The sequence below is a fragment of the Equus quagga genome, chromosome 4, assembly GCF_021613505.1.
Source record: "Equus quagga isolate Etosha38 chromosome 4, UCLA_HA_Equagga_1.0, whole genome shotgun sequence".
In the NCBI taxonomy this organism is placed as follows: Eukaryota; Metazoa; Chordata; class Mammalia; order Perissodactyla; family Equidae; genus Equus; species Equus quagga.
Genome location: NC_060270.1, coordinates 9,216,172 through 9,239,233, shown reverse-complemented (window position 1 = coordinate 9,239,233; position 23,062 = coordinate 9,216,172). Strand labels below are relative to the sequence as shown.

The 23,062-nt window shown below is 36.1% G+C and overlaps 1 protein-coding gene across 8 annotated transcripts in view; it reads left to right on the top strand.

Moving 5' to 3' along the window:
- The window catches only part of CBLB (Cbl proto-oncogene B), a 190,725-nt gene that overhangs the window by 153,088 nt on the left and 14,575 nt on the right, over positions 1 to 23,062 (top strand). For 2 of the 8 annotated variants that reach the window (XM_046658871.1, XM_046658875.1), the window contains exons 13-17: positions 2,564 to 2,658; positions 15,002 to 15,148; positions 18,197 to 18,294; positions 18,410 to 18,541; positions 21,128 to 21,268. In XM_046658871.1, the coding sequence (XP_046514827.1) occupies positions 2,564 to 2,658; positions 15,002 to 15,148; positions 18,197 to 18,294; positions 18,410 to 18,541; positions 21,128 to 21,268 (613 nt within the window). The other 6 variants (XM_046658873.1, XM_046658877.1, XM_046658872.1 and 3 more) reach the window with 4 other exon arrangements.

The window sequence follows — 23,062 nt, the reverse complement described above, 5'->3', positions numbered from 1 at the left end:
TTGCACATAGTGTAATCTCAGTCTACCAATTAGGAAAGAATTGTGAAGAACTACTTGTTTGGTATTAGGCATATTGTTAACTCTCAGTACATATTTTAGAACAGTATACAAAATTAGCCATTAACAAATTGGATGTATTTGCTAAGAGAAGCTCAGTAAACTAATGAGTTTCTTCCAGCAGTACCAAAGGAAAGTCACTCCATTGGTTAATGCCTCCATTAATAAGGTCATCTAAGCCCATCAGCAGTCAGTATTCGTTTAAGCCCTACTGTGTGTAAAGCGCTGAGGAACGTCCTATAAAATGAGGAAATCAGAGAGTCTTTGTGCTGAAAGAGATTCAGTGTGGCCTGAGTGCTCTTCCACAGAACATAACTACACAAATAAGCAAAATATCAGCAGAGGCCAAGTGCCAAATGAATGGTTCAGAAGAGACACTGTGGCATTTCAGAGGCAGGAGAAATCCTTGAGTTACTGTGCGTTAATAACGGTGTGTTTCTAAAGCAGTTAGAGAAAGTGCTATTTGCGTTTTAAACCACGTTAGTAGATTGTTTCACAAAATTAGGAATAAGTCACTTAACTTTCTTCAGTTATTGCTTTCCTAGGCAATAAATTGCGTCATTAACTGTGCTTCGTGGTTTTTACCGATGATAGACATCATTGCCTGCATGACTTGTTGAAATTTATGGTAGTACGCAAAAATATTGTGCAAGCTCTGTTATTAATATGTTTATTCTCCTATTTACCTAATGTGCAAGGTGAAAGCATTTTTAATATCAGTAAATGTTTGGATATATTGATATTCCTTTTCAGATATGTTCACAATGTTCTGAGTATAAAATTATGGTTGTCTTATTGTTAAATTAGAGGTAATACAACAGAAATATTCCCATGTCTCCCCTTTTTTTAATAATTGCTGAACTTTTATTAGGTATTAACAGTACATTAGGTACTTTCTCCTAATAAAACAAATTATTCCATATAAAACCCATATTACATTTTACAGAATGAACTTTAAATGTGTTGTGAAACAGTAACATCGAGGAGATTCCATTGCAAAAATCTTACATTGTATCCATCCTGGCAACATGCACAGGACCCCAATTAAGGATGGCTTTAAATGCTCATTATCACAATGAGCATTTGTGATTTGATACATGTATTTGTTGGATAAAAGGCATTTTTTTATGTTAAAGGTTTTCATTGAACTTTGCAATGATTAATATCTGCTTAGAAATTTCTTCTCTCTAGCAAAGTTCAAAAAACTCTGCCTTGTTCTGTTATGTGGTCCATAGTCAGAAACCTATGATAAAATCATTTAAAGATGTGTTTTGTCATAATGTAATTGTCATATATTGAATCTAATGAAAGGAGACATGAAAAAGAAAAATCTACACTATGGCATAGGACCTAGTTTTTAGAGTGAAACTTTAATGCTATGAAATTTAGATTGTGTAGCTTTGAAATGCAAACATTGATATATTTCAAAAGTATTCTTTAAACATATTCCTTTACTTATTTTGAGTTGATAGAGAAAGACATGGCCTTTTCACTTTTGCATTCTAATGCTTCAACACCATTTTAGAAATGTGAGGGGGAAGAGAAGCACTTGGTAGGTCACTGATTGGGTTATGGAGGACTCTTCAAGCCACGTGACGTCCTTTTTGCCCCAACATCAGCCTATACCTTTTAAATATGAGTTAATAAGGGTGTGGGAAAGAGCCCCATAATAAAACTCCAATGATTACTTAAAGGTCTTAAAATATCTTTAATCTTTTCTTGTAAATATGTCTCTGAAAAGTTATTCTTTTTTTTTAAGTTGCTTTAATTTCCAGTTGTTGGATTAGTAAAGAGGAGTGATTCAGACAGTTCCTGTCATGTAACTGAGCAACGTGGAAATCAGAATTTCTGAATTCTGAGTAATTAAACTCTGGCTTTCAGTGGTACCTTATGAGCAAGGTAACAGTTTTGGTGTGTGTTGTCCACACACTGAAAATTATGTTTAAAATTGTCTGCACTTCGAAAGCCAGACAGATCTCTAGTTCCCAGTAGTGCCAAAGCCTCGCCCTCGAAAGAACAAAGGCATTTCTGATTCTACTCATGCACTGTTTTATGGAGAAGTTGGAAAATGTTCTGCTAACCCCAGAGACGTATAATTTAGAGCACTTTTATTTGGGAGAAGTTGAAATAAGAATCATATCAGTGCTGCCTTTTTTTTTTTTTTTTTTTTTACTGAATCATTTGAAAACTCATCATGTTTGGGGAATTTTACTATTTATTTATCTAGCTATCTAGATCTGATTTATAGAAATTATAGCATTCCTTCTCCAGATGTTTAAGAACCATGTTATATGGTATTTTTCCCATATACCGTGGTACTGCTTTGGGTTGTGGTGAGTAATCACTGTGGTGCACCTGCCTCCTAAGTTAATTATATGGTATTCCACTTGTTTAAATAAACTGAAATTGTGTATTCTTTTCAAACGTATAGATTTTCTAGGAGCTGCTATTATTTTCAGGTCCTCCAGAAGTTAAATTCCGAACTAACCTTTTGATTTCCTTTCAGGTCTTCTCCAATGGCCACCTGGGAAGTGAAGAATATGATGTTCCTCCCCGGCTCTCTCCTCCTCCTCCAGCTACCACCCTTCTCCCTAGCATCAAGTGAGTTTTCTTGAATTTGGTGACCGCTTGTCCATGCATAAAGATACGGTAAATAGTGGTTTTGAGGTTCTCAGTACAGAAAGTACAGGGTGAATAAAAAAAGCATCAATAAAAATGATCCAGCCTGATTTATAAACTAAAGTGCCAGTAATCAAGCTCCTTCCTGATTCGTTGCTGGTAACCACAGCATCCATGAGACTTACCTAAACCCTGAGATTACACATAGAGCCACCGGGAGAGAAAGCTGACTCTCCCCACATCCAGGAAGAGGATAGCGTAGCAAGCACAGCAAGCTCTCCCTCACAGTGTGCCTCTCTTCCTCAGACAGGTCACATTTAGCCCAACTACCCTATATGATATAAAATAATCTTTGGTTCCTCCCGTTTTCTCATTTCTCAAATCTGTTCAGCCACTAAGTCCTGTTGACTGTTCTTTGGAAGTTTTTCATATTCAGCTGATCTTGCCCATTGCCCTAGCTTCGCCTCATAGCTAGACAACTGAAAGAGCCTTATACTTGATCATATGATATGGTCTCAGAGGTAATAACAGTGGATTTTAAACCTAGAAAATGAGTTAACCTGGGTGTCTCGTTTGAAAAACGAGGGCACAAGAGGCACATTGGACAATTAAGTGATATGTCTGTGCAAGTCAAACCACGGTAAAGCAATTCTCCTGATTTCCATTTTCTTATTCTTTATATTAAATCTGGCTGCCTGCTTCTCCTCCAGTATATTTTGTTCATGTAGCTGATTTAATTTAAATTCTGCTTTCCCCTGATGACTTTCCTACTCAAAACCCAACATTGTTTTTTTTCCTTCTAAATTGATTCTATGCTCTCCTGCTTAGCAGTAAGAGCCACAGAATTTTATTCAACTAGAATGTTGTTCAGTAACTCCTAGTGTCTTGATAATTTTCTGGCTTTGTGAGTTTTTCATACTATTCCCTCCCTTGCATTACCTTTTCAGAATCCTTATTCTAAAGGTCTGTGTCTCAGGCTCTATTTCTTTAGGAAACTTCTGTGACTTCTTCAGTCAGAATGATGATAGTAAGACTGATTCTCATTCCTCTTCCTGGAGTGTATTTTCTACACATTTAATTATTTACTGTGCTCTACTCTGTTCTAATTTTAAAGTGCCTCTCCACATTAAAAAGATTATAAGGTTTTGAGGGCAAAAGCCTGCTATTCTCTGATTTTCCCGTAACACCTCCCTGTTTTTGCTTTGTATTGAGTACACCGAGAATACTTGGTTGCTTGGTTGATTGACTTTAATTTTATCAGCTTAAGATCCTCATTTCCGATTGAAGGAGCTTCTTCACTCCTTCCTCTGCTGGTCACTGGGCTCCCACTGTACATATGAATGCAGAAGAATGATAAGCCGGCTCCCAGCTCCCAGGAAATTTACAATCTACTTTAAGATATAAAATTAGTGTACATGAAATCACTAGAGAACATTATGCACTAAATTGTATGATTCTACTTTGTTATTTTTTATATAAGCTTGGAGGAGAGGCTGTCATAGACTTTGTAAGTCAAGGATATTTCATAGAGAGGATGGAAATTTCCTGAGTCACAAAGGATGGGCACAATTGGAAAAGATAGTATATGAGAAAAAGCAAGAATATGAAATTTGACATCATTCAAGGGACAGTGGGAAACTAAGCTAATTGGACCATTCTCTAGTGGGAACTTTTCTTGGAACTGCCGGATATGTAGCAGACATAGAAGTTGGAAGCAAATACACATATTCCCTGTAGTAGCCTCTAAACCAGTAAGAACATATGATATTTTAGCCCCAAATGAACTTCTGGTATATTTATATGTAATAAAACATCTAAACTCAAATACCTCTGATAATTCAGAGAATGTTAGAAAATGAAGTAAATGAAATATTGCTAATTAGATATGAAATTTTCACATTCCGTTTATTAAATTCATGTTGGCGAGAGGCATAAGAAGCTGAGCTGCAGTTTGCTTCGTTTGTATTTAATATTAAGTCCTTGTTTCTCCTATAAAGAGAGAAGAACAAATTCATAGTAAAATGCATTTTATTGATTTTTTTTTTAATACTTCAATTTGTAAGTGCAGGTGGATATACTTTCTCCCTATTTAGTCTTGATTTTTCCCTCAGATACAATGCATTTGCTTTACTCAACCAGAGAAATATTTTAATAGTGCATGCTTAGCAGCAAGTTAGTTTTCTATTTTACTATTAACCTTAGTTAACAGCCAAGTGTTGGCTTTTAATGGCACATTTATCTCTCCAGTTTATTTTTGGTTCTGACGATATAGGGTAGCACATCATTGTAGAAAATATGGAAAGTATGGAAAAGAAAGGAAAAATTAAAGTCATAAACACAGGTATATATATACCCCAAATATCAATGCTAAGAGTTTTAACATTTTGACGTTTTTTCTTTTTGCACTTCTTTTTACATGATTTGACTGTAAAGATAATTTCATGCCCTCCTTTGTCACTTAAATTTTAATAAATAGGGGGCCGGCCTGGTGGCGCAGCGGTCAAGTTTGCTCGTTCCGCTTCTCAGTTGCCCAGGGTTCGCGGTTTGGATCCTGGGGGCGGACGTGGCACCGCTTGGCACACCATGCTGTGGTAGGCATCCCACATATCAAGTAGAGGAAGATGGGCACAGATGTTGGCTCAGTGCCAGTCTTCCTCAGCAAAATGAGGAGGATTGGCAGTAGTTAGCTCAGGGCTAATCTTCATCAAAAAAATTTTTTTTAATGAATATTTTTCTTAATCATGTATGCACTGTATTTATTATGAAACCAGCATGGAATTTTGAAATGAACATTAAAGTAAAATCAGACTTGGTCACAGACCTGACTCCAGCATTAAGTGTTTCTCTTGATTTGAACAAGGTAACTTCTCTGGGCCTCACTTTCTCCATCTGATAATTGAGGGAATCTGTTTACCTTAAATTATTTCAAAAATCCTTTTGAGGTTCAACTTTTTAGATCCTATGCAGTCTGTCTGTTTGTTTGTTTTGGTGAGGAAGATCAGCCCTGAGCTAACGTCTCTTACCTTCTTCCTCTGTTTCGTATGTGGGATGCCACCACATCCTGGCTTGATAAGTGGGGTGTAGGTCTGCACCCGGGATCAAACCTGCCAATCCCAGGCTGTGGGAGCGGAGTGCGTGAACTTAACCGCTACACAACCGAGCCGGCCCTAGTGCAACCTGTTTTTTAAGGAGTGCTCATCCATGGTGTTAATTATGTAGAAAATATTTGGCAACTTGAATGTCCGTTTATATTTGGTTGATTTCAACCCATTGCTGAAACCAGTATGAGCTGGATTAGTACCCTGGTTCTTTTTATTTGTTTGATATTTGTTTTTTATGTTTTGTCTCCTTTGGCCTCATTAGCATGTATAAGCAGAGTACAATTGAGTATAGACCCTCAGGCCTGGAGGGGCGCGGAACAGAGGTCTTAGCAAAATGTCATTCACTGAAGAGACACGTCAGTGTTCAAGGACCTGTTTCCATGTTAGACTCTTAGTGCATGTTTCAAAATCAGGCCAAACAAAATTACAAATTACTACCTAACATAGACTTTTGCAATTCTCACAGATGTTGAAAATCCCAGTGTTGAATTCAATAATGTCAAAGCTAGTATTTACCTTTAAATCTATACCCTGGTGTTATAAATACTAACTGAAGTGTAAGTGTTAAATTATTTGATATTGTTACTCTGATTTCCATTTACTTGCTGTAGGAGGCTACTCTGCAATAGTATTTACTTTCTTATAAAACTATAAGCTTGCAATTAAGTGACTTTTAATATGTAGTTTAGAATTATGTAACTTAGAATATAGAATTTATTTTTAAAAAATATACTGTTGTAAAAGTAAGCTAAAACTACTGTGTATAGATTTACTAATTTTTTTCTGAAATTATTTTTCTAAATGGTTTCTATTTAATATCATTGACATTTAAACTATAAATATAAATTTTTAAGTAAAAGCTTGAAACATGGGTAATATTTTTCAGGGGCAGAATGAAATTTTAACTTTATAGTGTAAATTTTTACTAAATTATATTTATCTTGAAGTAATTTGATCTTTGAAAATTAAACCAAATGAACCTTAAACAGTTAAAAATATTTATTCTGCTTGACGCAAGATGTTGACAAATAAGCAGAGGAATTATTGCAAGTAATAATAGAGTAATTCCTTCCAGGTAAGATAATGTTCTGGAAAGCTGAGGAATGTCTTTTTTTTTTTTTCCTTAGAATTTTGTTTCCTGCCTTGTCCTTTAGAAATGGACTTTTTGTACTTTTGACATATTAATCTTAATTTTTCAAATACCTGTGAACCAATATTACTTGGTTCATATTTTTGTAAAAAGTTTTTCGTTGTTGGAAGTGGTGGTGTTGATCATTATTATATATGCTTTTCTAAACAGATCAGGTGGTGATGCTTCAGGTTCCATGAATAGAGAATCCAGATTTTTCCTAAGTATCCTATTTTCATTCAGTTGCACGCCCTGGCTGGAGGTTGAGCATGAACAAGATGAGATCCCATCCTCATTGGAATGTATGGCTCTCTTTAGGGAGAACAGAAAGTGAACAGATAACTAGATTGTATGTTGTCAGGTGGTAGTAAGCACTGGGAGGGAAAATAAAGCAGGAAAGGGGGTAAATAGTGATAGATGAGGTCATCAGAAAACGTAGTATTTGAACAAAAACCTGAAAGAAGGAAGGGAGCGAGCCACGAGGTTAGCAGGTGAAGAGCATGAAAGCTCGACAGAGCTCAAGTGCAAAACAGTGAGGCAGCCGAATCCCTTTGGCGTATCTGAAGAACAGCGAGAAGGGAAAGTGGCTGGAGTTGAATAAGGCGAATCCTACACTGCCTCTAAAGCTATGGTAAGAACTTTGGTTAGTTTTAGGAGCCATTGGAAGGTTTTGATCAGCATTATGACATGATTCTGGTTTGCGTTTTTAAAGAGTTTCACTGACTGCTATGTGGAAGATTGTCTTTAGGGCAGCAGAAGTGACAGCGGGTAGACCAGTGGAGAGTGTGGTCATGTGATGTGGTTGGCCAGTAAGAGGCAGGCGGGGCTTGACTGGAGTTACGTGGTCAGCTTTGGGTTGTATTTTGATTCAACAATACCAGTTAATAAATTGGCTATTTGTGGGGTGTGACAGCCAAGGATGACCCTTACATAGGTTTTTGGCTAAAGAAGTAGGGTGAATGGCTGATGCCGTTTACCAAAGTGAGGGAGCTTGGAGAAGCAGCAGGTGTGGGAAAGGGGCAAAGGTGGTAAAATGAAGACTTATGGAGCTGTTGAGTTTGAGATCCTGTTATATACACACGTCCAATTAGAGATGTTGTGGGGACAGGTGGACATATCATCTGAGCTTTTAAACTTTATGTTGTATTCAGGCAAATATCTCACTAAGTGCTATCTAAAGCTGATAAATGCATTTCTACATGCCCAGTGTTCAAATTTAGTAGATCGGCTACGCTCTTAGACATATGAATGTAACTCTGTGATATTTTTAACAATATAAGAACTTATATATTAAAGTATTACCTTGAAAAAGGCTATTTACCCCTAAAATGTTGATATTGTGGAAAACGTTTTTAGAACATTTCTGTTTAGTAAAATTTGGTAAACATTATCTATTATTGGTTATCATCATATTCTCTCTGTATATGCCGAATTGCTGGGGGAAATAAACTAGACCTGTGGATTTGTGAATGCAGCTTCAACTGCTGCCACCTTCCCGTGAGAGTTATCAAGGAGGTCCACACCCCCAAACGACCTTGGCGTCTGTGCGTGTGGGCGTGTGTGAGTTGGTTATCTTTAACTAGTGGCCAAAATGGGCTGTAGATAGATAAATGTAAAACTGTGAAGCTAGACCAATTTGACTGAAATGATGGACAAATTCATAATAGAGGGGAAAGTTTTTGTTCTGTTTTGCTTTATTTTTAACTAGAGAGCAAAATGACAGAGAAAGAGGAAAAAGTGCTAAGCCACAGGAGCTATTAAAACAAATATCACATTGTAATCTAAAAAAACTTAAGGGGAATGAGCTTGATGGAAATTTTCATCTTGTGTGTGGTGCATACCAGGCTTCATTACCTGCACTTAATGTCAGAAGATCAGGAAAACGTGTTCGGTTATTGTTCACCTGAGGATTTGTGTAGGCAATAATTGCTTCAGTTTTATATTAATCTTGTTTATGTTCAGTGATAAGTTAGTATCATTGATTTAAATTTTTAAAAAAATGGTAAACTGTTTAGTGGAAATAGAGCTGTAATTAAGAGCTACTCTATTTTCTTGACTCAGTGGGTGAACATTGTTGCTCTTTATTAGTTTTTCACCAGCTTTCATTCTAGTACCTTAAAGTCTTTTTAAGACTTGCCAAGATGATGCACTATTTTTATTTGCCTGACCTCGGGTAGATGGAAAAGTGGCTATTATCGAAGATGGCAGTCCCCTGTAAGTAACAGTTGACATGATATATAGGGGATGGTGTGGAAATGGGTCCTTCAGTTTGTTCACTGTGATCACTGTGGCCTTCTTCTCTCACTGATGTATCATGTAGAAATGGTGTACATTTGGTTTGACCTATTAGTATGACTCAATGTTTGAAACTCAGACTTAATTTATAAATCAGTGAGATTATGCAGAAAAAATAAAGTTTTGTTAAAATCTCCTGCAAAGGCAGCTTGACCATCCTAACACAGGTTTTCTAGTGTTCTCTGGTGAATCTCTAGAATCTACGTGTTGACTCATTGATGAAAAGAATTGAGGTCTGCAAGTATATCGTTTTAAACTGGTCTCAAAAGAAAGAGCAATAATGTGTGGAAGGAGTAAAAAATAAATATTGTGGGCATTATTTTTCTCCATTTTATTATTATAATTTCTAAATTCACATAGAATTGTAATCCCCCTGTCATCTTTTGTTGAAAAATAACATTTAGAGGATGGCTATAATCGGGGTCAGAGAATGCCACTAATTCAACTAATCTTTCATTTTCTCTGGCTAAAAGCTGTGATGGGGAACTGATATTAACATTAATCCCAGTAGTCTGACAAATCTGTTACTTGTAATTTACCGTAAAACTGATTAATGACCACAAATACTTAAGTAGCCTTCAACAGAAATGTGAGCCATTAGATTCTACTTAAATATACAATCCAAATTATATTTCTTATAGTGTCTCTTTCTTGTCATATTAGAGACATAATCTACCATATAGTCTCCATTTTTCGATGAACATTTTGATCTATTGATAGAAAGTTTGTAGCGTTAGAATGAGGTTTTCTTTTCATATTAAGTGAGGGCATCTTCATGTGTTCCACCACATTCAAGCGTCTCTTATGTTTCTGTTAGGCTCAAATAGAATTAAATAAGTGATTTGAAGGCCACTAAGAATATTAAGCATATTTGTCTGTGAAATATGCTTATCTGCAATATCTTAAATGAGTTAAAATGAGTTTTTAAGCTTAAAATGAAATTTTTCCACTTACGTTAAAGCATGATTTATATACAGTAAAATTCACTCTAATGCACAGTTTTGTGACTTTTGACAAATGCATGGTCATGTAATCACCACCACAATCAAGATACAGAAGAGTTCCATCACTCTAAAACCTCTGTGCCTTGTGTCAGTTTCCCCCCTCACCCTAAACCCTGGAAACTGCCAATTTGATTCATGTCCATATAGCTTTGCTTTTTCCAGAAGGTTATATCAATAGAATCATACAGTATGTAGCCTTTTGAGTCTGGCTTCTTTCTACTTAGCATAATGCATTTGAGATTCATCCATGTTGCCAAGTGATCAATCATTTGTTTCTTTGTATTACTCAGAGTAGGTATTCCATTGTAAAACACACCATGTTTTTTTTTTTTTATCTATGCCTCCACTAAAGGACATTTGGGTTGTTTCCAGTTTTTGGCAATTACAAATAATGCCACTTCAAATATTATCATAAAGTCTTGAATGTTCAACATGTATTGGAAAATTAGATTCTCAAGAAAAGTATGAGTTTCCTCAACACCTATCCTCTTGATTTCCAAAGCAGACCCCAAAAAGTGTTAGAAATGAATATTGTTCTGGAATAAGTTAATTTAAAAATGTAACAAAATTTGTTTCTCCAATTTAAAAACAAGTCAGTGAAAATGCTTATAATTAAAGTTTATATTAAACCCAGGAATATACCACACTGACTCTTCTTGATATCATGAAAGAACTATCAAAATTAATATGTCTATTATAAAACTTACTCTGATATTTTGGGGAAATGGCTTGTGTGTGGCACATGTGTAATCGTCATCTCAAATAGAGCTATGGTTTCTGTTACCACCTCTCTTGGCTCTCATGTCTCTGATTTAGGTATTTTCCATGTTAGAATGGAATAGTTAATGTAAGAAATATGGGCTGATGTATGCTGCAGGCTCTGAAAGTTTGATTTTAATAAAAGATACTTTTTAAAACCTTGCCTTCAGATATTATTAAATAAAGAAAAATTCTTACATGTATAAAACAAAATAATATATCACATTTAAAATGCTTTTCTAGATTATGAAAGGATCCTAACAGTGACCTCTTTTCCTTAACAGCTTGGTCATGTATTTCCTTAATCATCACTCATTATTTTTGTCTGAAAGCTTGTGAGTGCTCCCCTGGACACACACCATGCCAGGCCTTTGTTGAGTCTGGGTCTACCCTTAAGCATTTTGCAACTCAAGACAGAAATAGATGAAAGATATAGATGAATGTATAAAAAACACAATATCAGTGAATGAACGTACACTAAATGTACGTAATAGAAAAGATTAAAGTTGAAAGAACATTATCGTTTTGTAGGGTGATGTCGCAGGAGGTTCATATATAGACAATAAAGATAGATATATCTACTTTGCTTTTTTTCTGAAAAAGTTGATGGGACTAATTGAGGTATCAGGAATTACTCAAACGAAGGAAAGAAAAGGACTTGTCAAGGGTGACGTTTGAGGTACAAGTTGTATAGGTAAAGCCAGTGGGATGTGCCAAAGGTCACCCCTCTGATTTCTGTGGCTCTCACATCAGGAATATAGGAAGCTGTAGAGGAATGCTTCTGTGAGCCTTCAGTTTCAAAATGGAAAACCACTAATTAAGAACGGCGTTAGAAAATATATTCTTGGTTTGTTTCAAGTGTGCACGTGCAGAAAGTGGATGTATTTCTCACTGAAGGCTCCAATAACATACACACAGTGAATTTAAGAAGAGGTAGCAGTTACAGCAGGGATGGCTGAGCCTCTTTGGGAGTATGTGTCCTTGTGCATTACCAGTGTATTGACTCAGGAATGACAGCAACAATGCAGAACACTCTGTGCATGCATGATGATAATAGAAAGGGAATGAAGTCATGGGTGAAAATGAGAGGATGGATTACTTGGCAGCTTTAACTTGGAACCAGCCAAATACAGTTTGCTCTATTTTATTTCTGGTATCCTAAAAATTTCCCATAAGCTAAATCAATGACCGAAAATTTTCCCATGTCCCATAAGTTAGGTATTTTCTCCACTGCCAAAAGTAAACATATAAGATAGCTTATGAAATTTCTCAAGCTAATTATTTTACCACTTATTTAGTTGCAAGTGGTAAAATAGAACCTACTTTTTGCATGAGTTTGTGAAGGGGAAAAAACCCCACACATAATTACAAATAGTGTAATTATTTACGTGAATTGAGATTTCTTTTTTGGTACTTTATATACAACTTTTTAATCTTGTTTGTACCTTCCTCTTCTATTATTTTTTATTCAGATTTTATTTTTTTAGAGCAGTTTTAGATTCACAGCAAAACTGAAGAGAAGGTACAGAGATTTCTCATATACTCTCTGTCCCCACACATGCCTAGCCTCTCTCATTATCAGCATCCTCCACTGCAGTGGTATGTTTGTTAAAATTGATGGACCTACATTGACACATGATTATCCTAAATCCATAGGCTATATTCCAAGGTTTTTATGATAGGAACTGCTTTTATTTCCCCTTCAGAACTGGATAAGATCAATTTTGTATAAAAATTTATGTAATATTGAATAAAGTACACTGGAATGATATTCTTATAAATTGGCATATTTTTTAATCTCAGTAGAATATTATACTGATATAAGAAGTTTGCATTAAAAATATAATGAAAAATAAAATCTGACTCTTTAGAACTTTATTAAAATGATGATAAAGGGGATATCTAAGCATTCTTTTTCAGATTTAAATGCAAATGCCACTTGGAAATTTTTTTCATTTCTAGATACAATTCACTAAAATCCATTTACGCTAGTAATCTCTGACTTGTAAGTTTTAGCGGTAAGCCCTTATTATTCCATAAAGTATTAGATGGGTTTTGCTTTTCATTTCCTTCAGACCTACTCCATCTGTTGATTTGCAGCAAAGCAAAAGAGTAGGGGGAAATTACCCAGATGAAATTCTTTATCACTGAAGAGAAAATATAGAATCAGCCACACCAGATGTGATCTCAGAATTTGTCCATTCTTATTTTGTAGTGCAGGGCTGCTTTGAAAAGTCTTAAATCTTGGGAACTAACCTGCAACAGGCAGGTAGTAGAACATTCCTGACATTGATGTAGTTGTTGAATATTTGCTCAGTAAGTCTTTTTCTTTTATTCAGTATATGCTTGAATTGCATAGGAAGAAAGATTGGTTATGAATGAAAGTATATTAAGGCATGGAAAGCATGCATATTTTTCTTATTTGCTATTAGAACCCATTCTTGAGTTAGCTAAATTGATGTCCATGTTTATAAGAATTTGTGAGCAAGTAATATTTGAAATCCCTCTCTAATGCTCATCAGGTCACCATTTTGCAGTCCATGTGCTCATGGCCTTTATCTGGGATGTCCAGCTTCCAAGGCTACACCATAGTTGCTGTAACCCTTAGGTTATCAATAAAGTTATTAGCTTGTGCTCTGGGCGGTGATGGTGGACTTTCTGTCACTGCATCACTGTGCTTTCATCACGCCATAAGCTGTCATTTGGATTCCAAGGTCTCTCAAACAAACAAGAATTCAAGAATCAGTGTTGAAAAAGTCTTCCAAGACGGGTAAAAATACACTTCAGAAAAATCTTAGGAGAGATTTTTCTTTCATCCTGAGCTTCCTAGAGACTCAGATATGTATTTGAAACTTGCAAACCTTCAGGTTTTTCAAAAGGTCTTGTAATGGGCACAGAGAAAAGCCCTTAAATGTGTTTTCATTCTAACTAGTGAGAAGAAATCAAAATGGAAAAGTTATTTCAGGCTTAATGGCTCATATACCAAAGGCCTCTTGCTCCCTCTACAGAAAGTGCTTCAAAATTGCAGCCACAAAGATTTTTTTTTTTTTTTTTTTTTGATTTTTTACTGAAACAGATTTATCTTGAGTTTCGTGATGATGAGCAAAAAGCTTTGGGTCCGTATGTGTCCCTGGAGTCTTGCAGACTCGCTGGTCGCCCAGGGCAGCTATCTGCCTTCCCGCTGTGGTGTTTTCACTGGCCTCAGCAAGGGGTAGGGTAAACTCCAGGAGCAACAACTGTGAAACCAGGAAGATTTGTTTGTTTGGCTTTGTTTTATTTACTCTCATGGATGAGTAAAATGCTTAACATTTCTTTTGATATTACTTGATTGTTTTACTCATTTTCATTCTTTTTTTCTTTAGCCATAGAATTTAATCCAGAAAATAATGTACTCTACCTCAAAGACTTAGTTCTCTTATTATCTTCTTTTAATTGTTCCAGTCATTTTTAGTTCTTAGTTGTTGGAAGAAAATTAACAATTTGAATTGTAACTTCACAGGAGAAAGTATTGATTCATTTAATTAAAGTGAATTTTTTTTCCAACTATAGGTAATATTCACAAGAAACAGTTTGACCTTTCTATAAAGACTTCATTATTACGTAAAACTCCAGTGCATATATATATATATATATATATTTATTTATTTATTTATTTCTTTATCATCTTAATTTGCCCATTTAAGTTACATTGGAACAAAATAGTAATATTTTTAATAGCTTTGGTTTGAATAATTTTATGCGTTCTCTTACTGCTCCAAGATCTTTTTATTTTTTTGACAGGTTACTAGTTTTCCTTAGTGTGCCATTTAAAATCATAAGTACGAAATTCTTTTATTCCATCAATAGAGTCTTCACAAAAGATTGAAACTCCTCTTCGTCTGTCTTTAGTGTAAGAACAGTTCTTCTGATGTTACCCTGTAATTGGAAAATGACACAAGTGACAAAGTAGCTTCTTTGATTTTAGTCTGTGACGTCAGCCTTGCCTATTCTAAATTACAATGCTTAAGCTAGACTGGATTTGTTTTTTCCTCTGGTAGGTGTACTGGTCCATTAGCAAATTCACTTTCAGAGAAAACAAGAGACCCAGCAGAAGAGGAGGATGAGGAGTACAAGGTTCCTTCATCCCACCCCGTTCCCCTGAACTCACAACCGTCTCACTGTCATAACCTGAAACCTTCTCTTAGGTAAGAAAATGCACGGCTTTTTGTCACCTCACGTCTGCATGAGCATTATCACTTGTGGTGGTTGTTTTTAGCAATGGAATCACATCTATTTAATTAAAATTCCTTGATTTCTTGCTCAAAGCCTCCTCTTCCTATACACTATTTTCTGCATTACTTTCAGACAGAACTAAAACATGGAGATTTCTCATTAATGAGAAAGTCATTTCACCAAATTAGTTGACTAGTGAGTCTAACGGAACATTTTGTGGCCCTTCTCCCCCCAAAAAACAAATTATACTCAATAAAACTGTGCTCCAGGTTACAAACAGTGGTGATTGATTCAAGAATTTTCAGTAAGCTATTTTCAGTGCATTTTATCAGTTCTGAACACATATGTCATGAAGAAAACTTAGTGCTTAGAAACCAAGGTATTATGCCACCCTTCCTTAGGATTTTTCTTCATGCTGTAAAGACCAGTATAATTTATATTCATTTCCCTTCTTGATATGCTACCTCCTCCTATTCAGATCTTGAAGAAAGAAGTAAAAACAAAAACCTAAAATTGTTTTAAGTGTTTCTCATCACGTACTGTTTTACTTTTCCTTGGATCAGATAAGAATCTGAGAAATAGTGTTTTCTTTTCTTTTCTTCCTGACAATTTGTTTATCCTCACTATAATGGCGATATCCTTGGTCTCTGAAGTGCCTGCCCCATTGAGGTATATAGGAGTTATTAAAAATGAGTGTTGTGTATTGAAATATTAGTTGTCTTTAAGTAGAAGGGTGATTCTGCATTTATGTAATTGAATTAGTAAATTGTAACCGAATATTTTTCTGTTTATTTTTTTTAATCTGACATATATGAGGTACTCAGTAAGTCCAGTCTCAGCTTCTGAACTTTCCGAGCTCCAGTTTCCTTTGTATAACAACATCTCTGGAGCTGTGCTCGGCACACAGACTAGTGCTCAACCACAGCTGGTGGCCTGGCCTTCCTGCCTCCCGGTATCTCTTGGTTGACAGAAGGATAGGAGAGCACGGAGCACTTCAGTCGTCTGTGTCATCTTTACTTAGTGTGCCACTTCCTTTTGAGGTCAAGTCAATCAACGGAAAGTGTTTTATGAGTGGAATGTTCTTTTCAGATGAAAAGTCTAAAAAATACTTTAAGGCCTTTCTTTGAGTATCGCAATGAGGTAGAAAATGCAATACTAGGAAAAGAGAGGTAGATCTTCATTTTAGCCAGAAATCTGTCTTAATGAGTGATCCTGGTTAGCATTATCAACACTGCAGAGTTATTAACCAGGATTGTTAACACTCTGCAGTCCAGGGCTTCATATTTCAAAGCAAGAATCAAAGCATTTCTCGCTAGTTGCTGGTGTTTAAGGCATTTGTTGATAAAATAGTATCATCGAGAAGGCAAATAACTGAGAGTCAATTTGTTATATCAGAAGAACCAATGTCTACTGCTCTGATTAGAGAAGAAAGTTATTCCTTGACATCGAATATAATTGTTACAACTTTCCGTTCCTTTGGCTTTTACAAATGTGTAGCAATTTTTAAAAACTGAGATAAGTTGAGCTTTTTTGGTCTCCTTTGGAGTCTCATTTTTTTCCTTGCTGGAGAAGTGAGAGAGATAATTTTAATACTTTAAATTTTATTTTTCATATCATACAGGATGAGATTTTTAGTGGCAGGCCTCCCAAATCCTGAAAGTAAATTTGAATTATGACCACCATTACCATCTTTCTACTGTTATAGAGAAGTAATAAATGTTGATAATCCCTAAATTTAATTGGAGTGAATTTTTTGTCTAATTTGTTCTTGAAAAGTGATGGATGAGGCATCTTCTGTGTCCTCTACAAAGCACTCTTTAAGCTTAAACACTTCCTTCCTTCTGGTTTTGTTTTTTTTGCCCCTGTGGAACATCAGGAGAAGTAAATTGCCAGTATGTGGAAAAGTTAAACAGTAGGTAAATAATTAAATTCGGTTTCAGTAAAAATCTATCAGTATTATGAAAATTCAGTACATGGTAAATCTTTTTAAATGAACCATCTCTGGCCCCTTAAAGAGACGAGGCCACCAGAGAGAATGGAAATGAATTTCCAATGCAGCACACTTGCATTGACTATTCAAATATCCACTGTCTCCTCCATTGTTTGTGTACTTTTACTTTGCCCCAAGAATTCAGAGTAAATCAGAGAAAAGTAAAATATGAACTCTGCTTTCTATCGCTCTTTGTGAGCAAAATGGCGTGGTGAGCAGAGAGCTCATTGTTTCCTGGCTGTGTCCTGAAGACAAAATGCACTCTGTGTCCTCTCTTCCTGCCACTGTCTTCCCATGCCCCAGTTTTGTTCATTGTGGTTCATAGTATGACTCCAAAGTATTCATACCAGCAACAAAAATACTTATTAGTGAGTATTATCCTTTACAGACACCAGATTGAAATATTTGTCATGTACCCAAGGCCTTTGCTAAAGTCGTTTTTTTACAGTTGTCAGAAGTGCCAGAGTTTTCTTCACGGCAGCAGTGAAATTATACCTAGACTCTAGGTCTTTGAATATGCCCGTCAGAATTTTAATAAATTACTTATCGTTTAATGATTCTCCTTTGATGGCCTCTAGTTTATCATAAGGAAAGCTTAAATTAGAGAAATAAAAATATGTTAAATACCATCAGCAAATAATGAAGCCATTGGGACTATGTAGTTTTTACTTTATTACATTTTTTTTTCCAAAAACTTGACAAAGTATTATTGAACTCTTGCAAAACAATGTGTGAATTTCGCAGATATGTTTAGGGTATCAACAATTTTTGTGGCCCTTGGAGTTCTTGGTTTCGCTTTAAAAAAAAAAAAAGAGGCACTGTCTTCCATGGGATATTTACTTCTGTAAAAGTATTTGAGTAAGAGTATCTAGATAATATTACTTGTACTTTTTGCAGAAAAGGAAATTAATTATATTTATTTTCAAATTTTATTATATGAACAGAGTTGCTAGTTCGCATCACCCACCGCCTGAATTTTAAACGGAGAGTAATTCTCCTTATGATTTTTGTCCTTTGATCTGTGCTTTAGGTCTTGTGACAATGGTCATTGTATATTGAATGGAACACATGGTACATCTTCAGAGATGAAGAAATCAAACATCCCAGAGTTAGGCATCTATTTAAAGGGTATGTATGCAACGTATTCTTTTTATGTTCTACATCTTAATGGTCAGAATTTAAAGGCAAATTTTCATCCCATTGTTGTACTGAAAATACATTAAGATTTTGTGTTATCCTCTAGGAGATGTTTTTGATTCAGCCTCTGATCCAGTGCCATTACCACCTGCCAGGCCTCCAACTCGCGACAGTCCAAAGCATGGTTCTTCACTCAACAGGACGCCCTCTGATTATGATCTTCTCATCCCTCCATTAGGTTGAAACCTTTAAAAAATTTTCAAACAAGCCACCCTGTCTCTTCTTTCCGTTAATATCTGAATTATCAGAATTCAGATTTCAGTGTAACGCAGACTCACAGGGTTGTGAATTCATCTGAATTAGAATGGATTCTCCACGTGTTGCTGGCTCTCAAGTTCATGTGACCATTATTCCATTTAGATGATTGAAGCAATAATGTAAATAGCTGGGCATCAGTCAGGGTTTTATCAAGTCATATTCTTCATGTACTAAATGCAGTCTATAAAACCTGTGGGAGTATTGTTCCTTCTCCCAGGTGCTTTTCTTATAGTAGATTTCAAGTGTTATCTAAGATTTTAAGTACAGTTCTTAATGAATGTGTACTTACTTTTTCTTTCAGCATAAAATGACCCAGTTCCACTAAGCTAATTACATTACGGAAAATTATATATTTTATTGTCGAGAGCTGAGAATAAACTCTGTCTTATAATCATTGCAACGACAACACACCCAAAGAATCTCAATTTCTTTGTTTCCAATTTTAATATGAAGTACTGTAACGTGTGTTTGTGTGTGTACACGTGAAGGTACACCCAGGTGTGTATGTTACAGGTGGCTGGTGCAGGTGTCTGTGTTTATTTCATTAATTTTAAGTAGGAAGCTTCTCACCTTATTTTTAAAGGAAGACAATGAGAACTTCCTCACACCTTAAGGCTTCGCAATAACAAGTCACCCTAATGTAAAATAATGTATGATGAAAGTCCATTTGTTAGTTTATCGGAATTGGTTACTAGGCTCCTAGAAGTATGAAATGAACCTTTCGATTTTTTCCACAAACACCATCGACCAGTGTTTCCAGTATATAACTGCAATGTCTTTTGCTCTTGTCCTTTCTGTAGTTCAGTGCTTTATTCTCACCTCCATGAATTACAAGAGCCCACTAACTTCCTTCTTTATCTCCAGTCTTTTTCTCCGTTCCACATCCTCTTATATGCTGGTTGTTGGCGTGTTCCCCAGGCTTCATGACCTAGATGAGCACGGTCCGGTAGAACTTTATGTGGTGATGTGAAGGATCAGTGTATTTACCTGTGCGACCGTGGAACTGAACTTTAGCTAACTGAAACTAGATAGCTATATGTGGATGGTGACTACCACACTGGACAGTGCATATAATTGTTCCAACCTGTCTTCTTAACCCGACCTTCCTCTAGCTCTTCATGTGCCTCTCGAGCTTTACTTACACTAGTCACTTTGCCCAGAAGGCACCATCCTCGCATTTGATGAGGAAATGTTTTGAGCCCCTGAAATCCCAGGCCACCTTGTTCCTGGTGACACCTTGCTGAATGCCACTTTCTGCGTTTCCCTTCCCTCGTACAGGGCATAGCACTCTCTGTGGGACCTGTGGGCCATTCTCTGGTGAATCATTTGTGAACTTTTCTTAGATCTCCTTGTGGAATCTAAGCTCCTTGGTTCAGGCCCTGTGATTTTGATCTTCACGTTACCCATGTGCCTAGCCTGGTGCCTGACACTGAGGGGCTGAAAGAGGATTTGAATGAATAAAATAATGTAGCAGATAGCTGAAGGTTGGAATGATAACGAAGCTCACTCTTGCCTCCTGTACCTTCAAATATTTTAAGTTAGAAAAAGATTTGTGATCATTGGAGAAAATATTTTGAATATTTTTTGCAAGGCAAGCTGGATGAATGGTAAAACCATTTTTTTAAATATACCTTTGTGTTTAAGTCAATAAACTTAAATACATGTAAATTTTTATTACTGTAATATGTAGGTGTTTGTTTATACTCTGTTTCATTCACAGATATTTGCGATCACTTACAAAAATACATACGCCGCAATTTTATTTTATTTTTTTAGAGTCAAGGGAAACTGAGTAGAATAGTAAGATGTAGCAGGGGAAAAATCAGTAGACATAAAAGCATGCTGTGATATTCTGTAGTTACTAAAGCTGGGAAATATGCAAATATAAGTGACTAGCTTTGGCACCACAAAAGGTAGTTCTATATTTAACTGTTTCTCTTTAGATCTGATAAGTAGACAAGTACCAGATTCCTACTGTAGGTGCATTTTCTATGTGTTTTGACAATAAGATATATGGAACATTAGTTTAAATGAATTAAAATCCAGTGGAATAAACTTCAAAAGATAATCTGAAGTATTCTGTGACATTAAATATTTTGTGCATGGTGTGATTTTCTATTTAGAGGCAGTGAACTCTCATTGTTACACAAAGAATTCTATTTTAATGGTATGACCTATAATTTTTAGTGCATGCTTCCAGTGTCTTAATATAAAGATTGCAAGCGAATAAGAAGCTGTTTCATAACGTGCAATGCTTCTTTTTATTAGAAAGGCCTGGGAGATAGAAAAGTTGACACCTGCACATGTGTGTTTGTGTGTCTGTGTTTCTCTCCGAACACTCCCACAAAATAATCGGCTTCTGTTATCAAAGTCAGTGAACTGCTGGATAAACCCTGCAGGGGAAGTTCTTGATAAGCGGCAAGAGAAAGTCAGTCATTACTTTGGCTGATACTGTGTTTTGATTAATGAAGTTCTGCTGTTGATACTGACCTTTCTTCACGTGCAGGTGAAGATGCTTTCGATGCCCTCCCCCCGTCCCTCCCGCCTCCCCCACCTCCCGCAAGGCACAGTCTCGTCGAACATTCAAAACCTTCTGGCTCCAGTAGCCGACCATCCTCAGGACAGGACCTTTTCCTTCTTCCTTCAGGTAGGAGAGAAAAGCCAAGGGAAACGTTTCACTTAAAGGAAAAATAGTTCTAACATCACACTGTCAAATATGTATTAATAATTCTAGGTTTCTAGCTCCCTAGCAGGAGAATCCCTGGGTGGGGCAACCGCAGTGGGCAGATTTGTTTGTCAATTGGTTGGTTTAATGCCAAAAGGATCACAAAAGTGGCAAAGCAAGAGGAATCAGAGAATTTGGAAGTGGTGCTATAGAGATGATCCAGTTCAAATAACACCCTTATGTCTCAGAAGGTGTCCCGAGAACCAGAGGGCTCTGTGATTGGGAGAGTGATGGGGACAAAATTTAGGCTCTGTCTCTGGATTGTGAGTGCAGTATTTGTTTTCTATTAATAAGATTTTTCAATTTTACTAGATATGCCTTAGGATCATAATTTTATTCAAAAACATAATATTTTGGTAAATTGCGTTGTAACATTAATAGACAAATTTTTCTGAAATGTCTGCATTTTGTTTTGATACTGTTATTTTTAATATGTCAAGGTAACTACTAAAATTACTCATCTGCAAGGAAAAATTACTACATAGCTTTTTTTTTTTTTTAACTCAAATGAGGAGTAGAAATAAGAATAAAGAGACATAGTAAGCCGTTCGCTCCCTCAGTCAGAAGAAAGAGTTCAGTTGTGTTGGATTTGCTGACAGGAACTGTTCCAGTCTGTCCTGTTGGTGACACTGTGACCTGTGCTCTGGAACCTGTGCTGTCTCCATTTGGTTTGGTTAAACACAGGCTGAAGATTTTCCTTATTAGCAACTGCTTTACATTTCTGTATGAGAGCAAATGTGCAGTGTTTAAAGAGTGCTTTGGCACCTGGCTGCCTCCTTGAAAACTGGGACATCTTAGCTAAGATCATTCACCTTTAGCATTCATTTTTCTCAGGTTTTTTTTCACTTGGTTTGATAGCTTAGAAAATGATTTGTGGATAAGATGCAAAAATTATAGACATATAATTGGAATACATAGCTTCAGTTTCTAAAAGTAGTTTATTTTCAAGAAATAATTTTGAGTTTAATTTTCGTCAATAAATATTGATTGAGTTGTCCCTGTGTCGCCCACTCGTCTGGATGCCTCCCTGCCCTCATGGAGCACAGGAACTCACTGGATGCTACCAGTTGAGGAGGGTCGTCACCCTTCTGTTCCAAGCAGAAAGCATGGATAAGTCTTGGGCTCTATTTGTATAGCTATCTAAGAACACTAACATTTTGCTATCTTTTTCACATACACTTATTCAGATCTTTGTCTTGTCATGAACTTTACCATTTTAATAAAATAAGCCATTCTGAATCTTAGTTGACTTAACCTTTCACAAGGTTGACTTCTGGATAATTTGTGGCCAGATTCCTACAATGTACCTATCACCTTTTATGTATGTGATTTAAGCCCCGTTAAATGGAAGCTTAATGCAGTGCCTTCTTTTACAATTAAGTCAAGTTTTCCAGGACCTGGAAACAAACATTTTACACAGGTACATACTTTTACCTGTTTTTATCGAAAGAACTAAGTGTAAAATGTTTTAATTCTTTATCATAATTCTGTTATTCATTGTGCTTTATGTAGACGTCTTCATAAAAAGTCCTCTCAAGATTAAATATTTTAAAAAATTACTACTTCAAAATGAAAATGCCTCCTTTTGTCTAGATAAAGCAAAAGTCGTATAAACTGTTCCGTTTCCTGGAGAGTTTGCTCATTTGGGTTTTACTTGGCTGCCAGGAAGCTTAGCAGCAGTTTTCCTTAGTCTGTGGTGTGGGGCTATACTTGGCT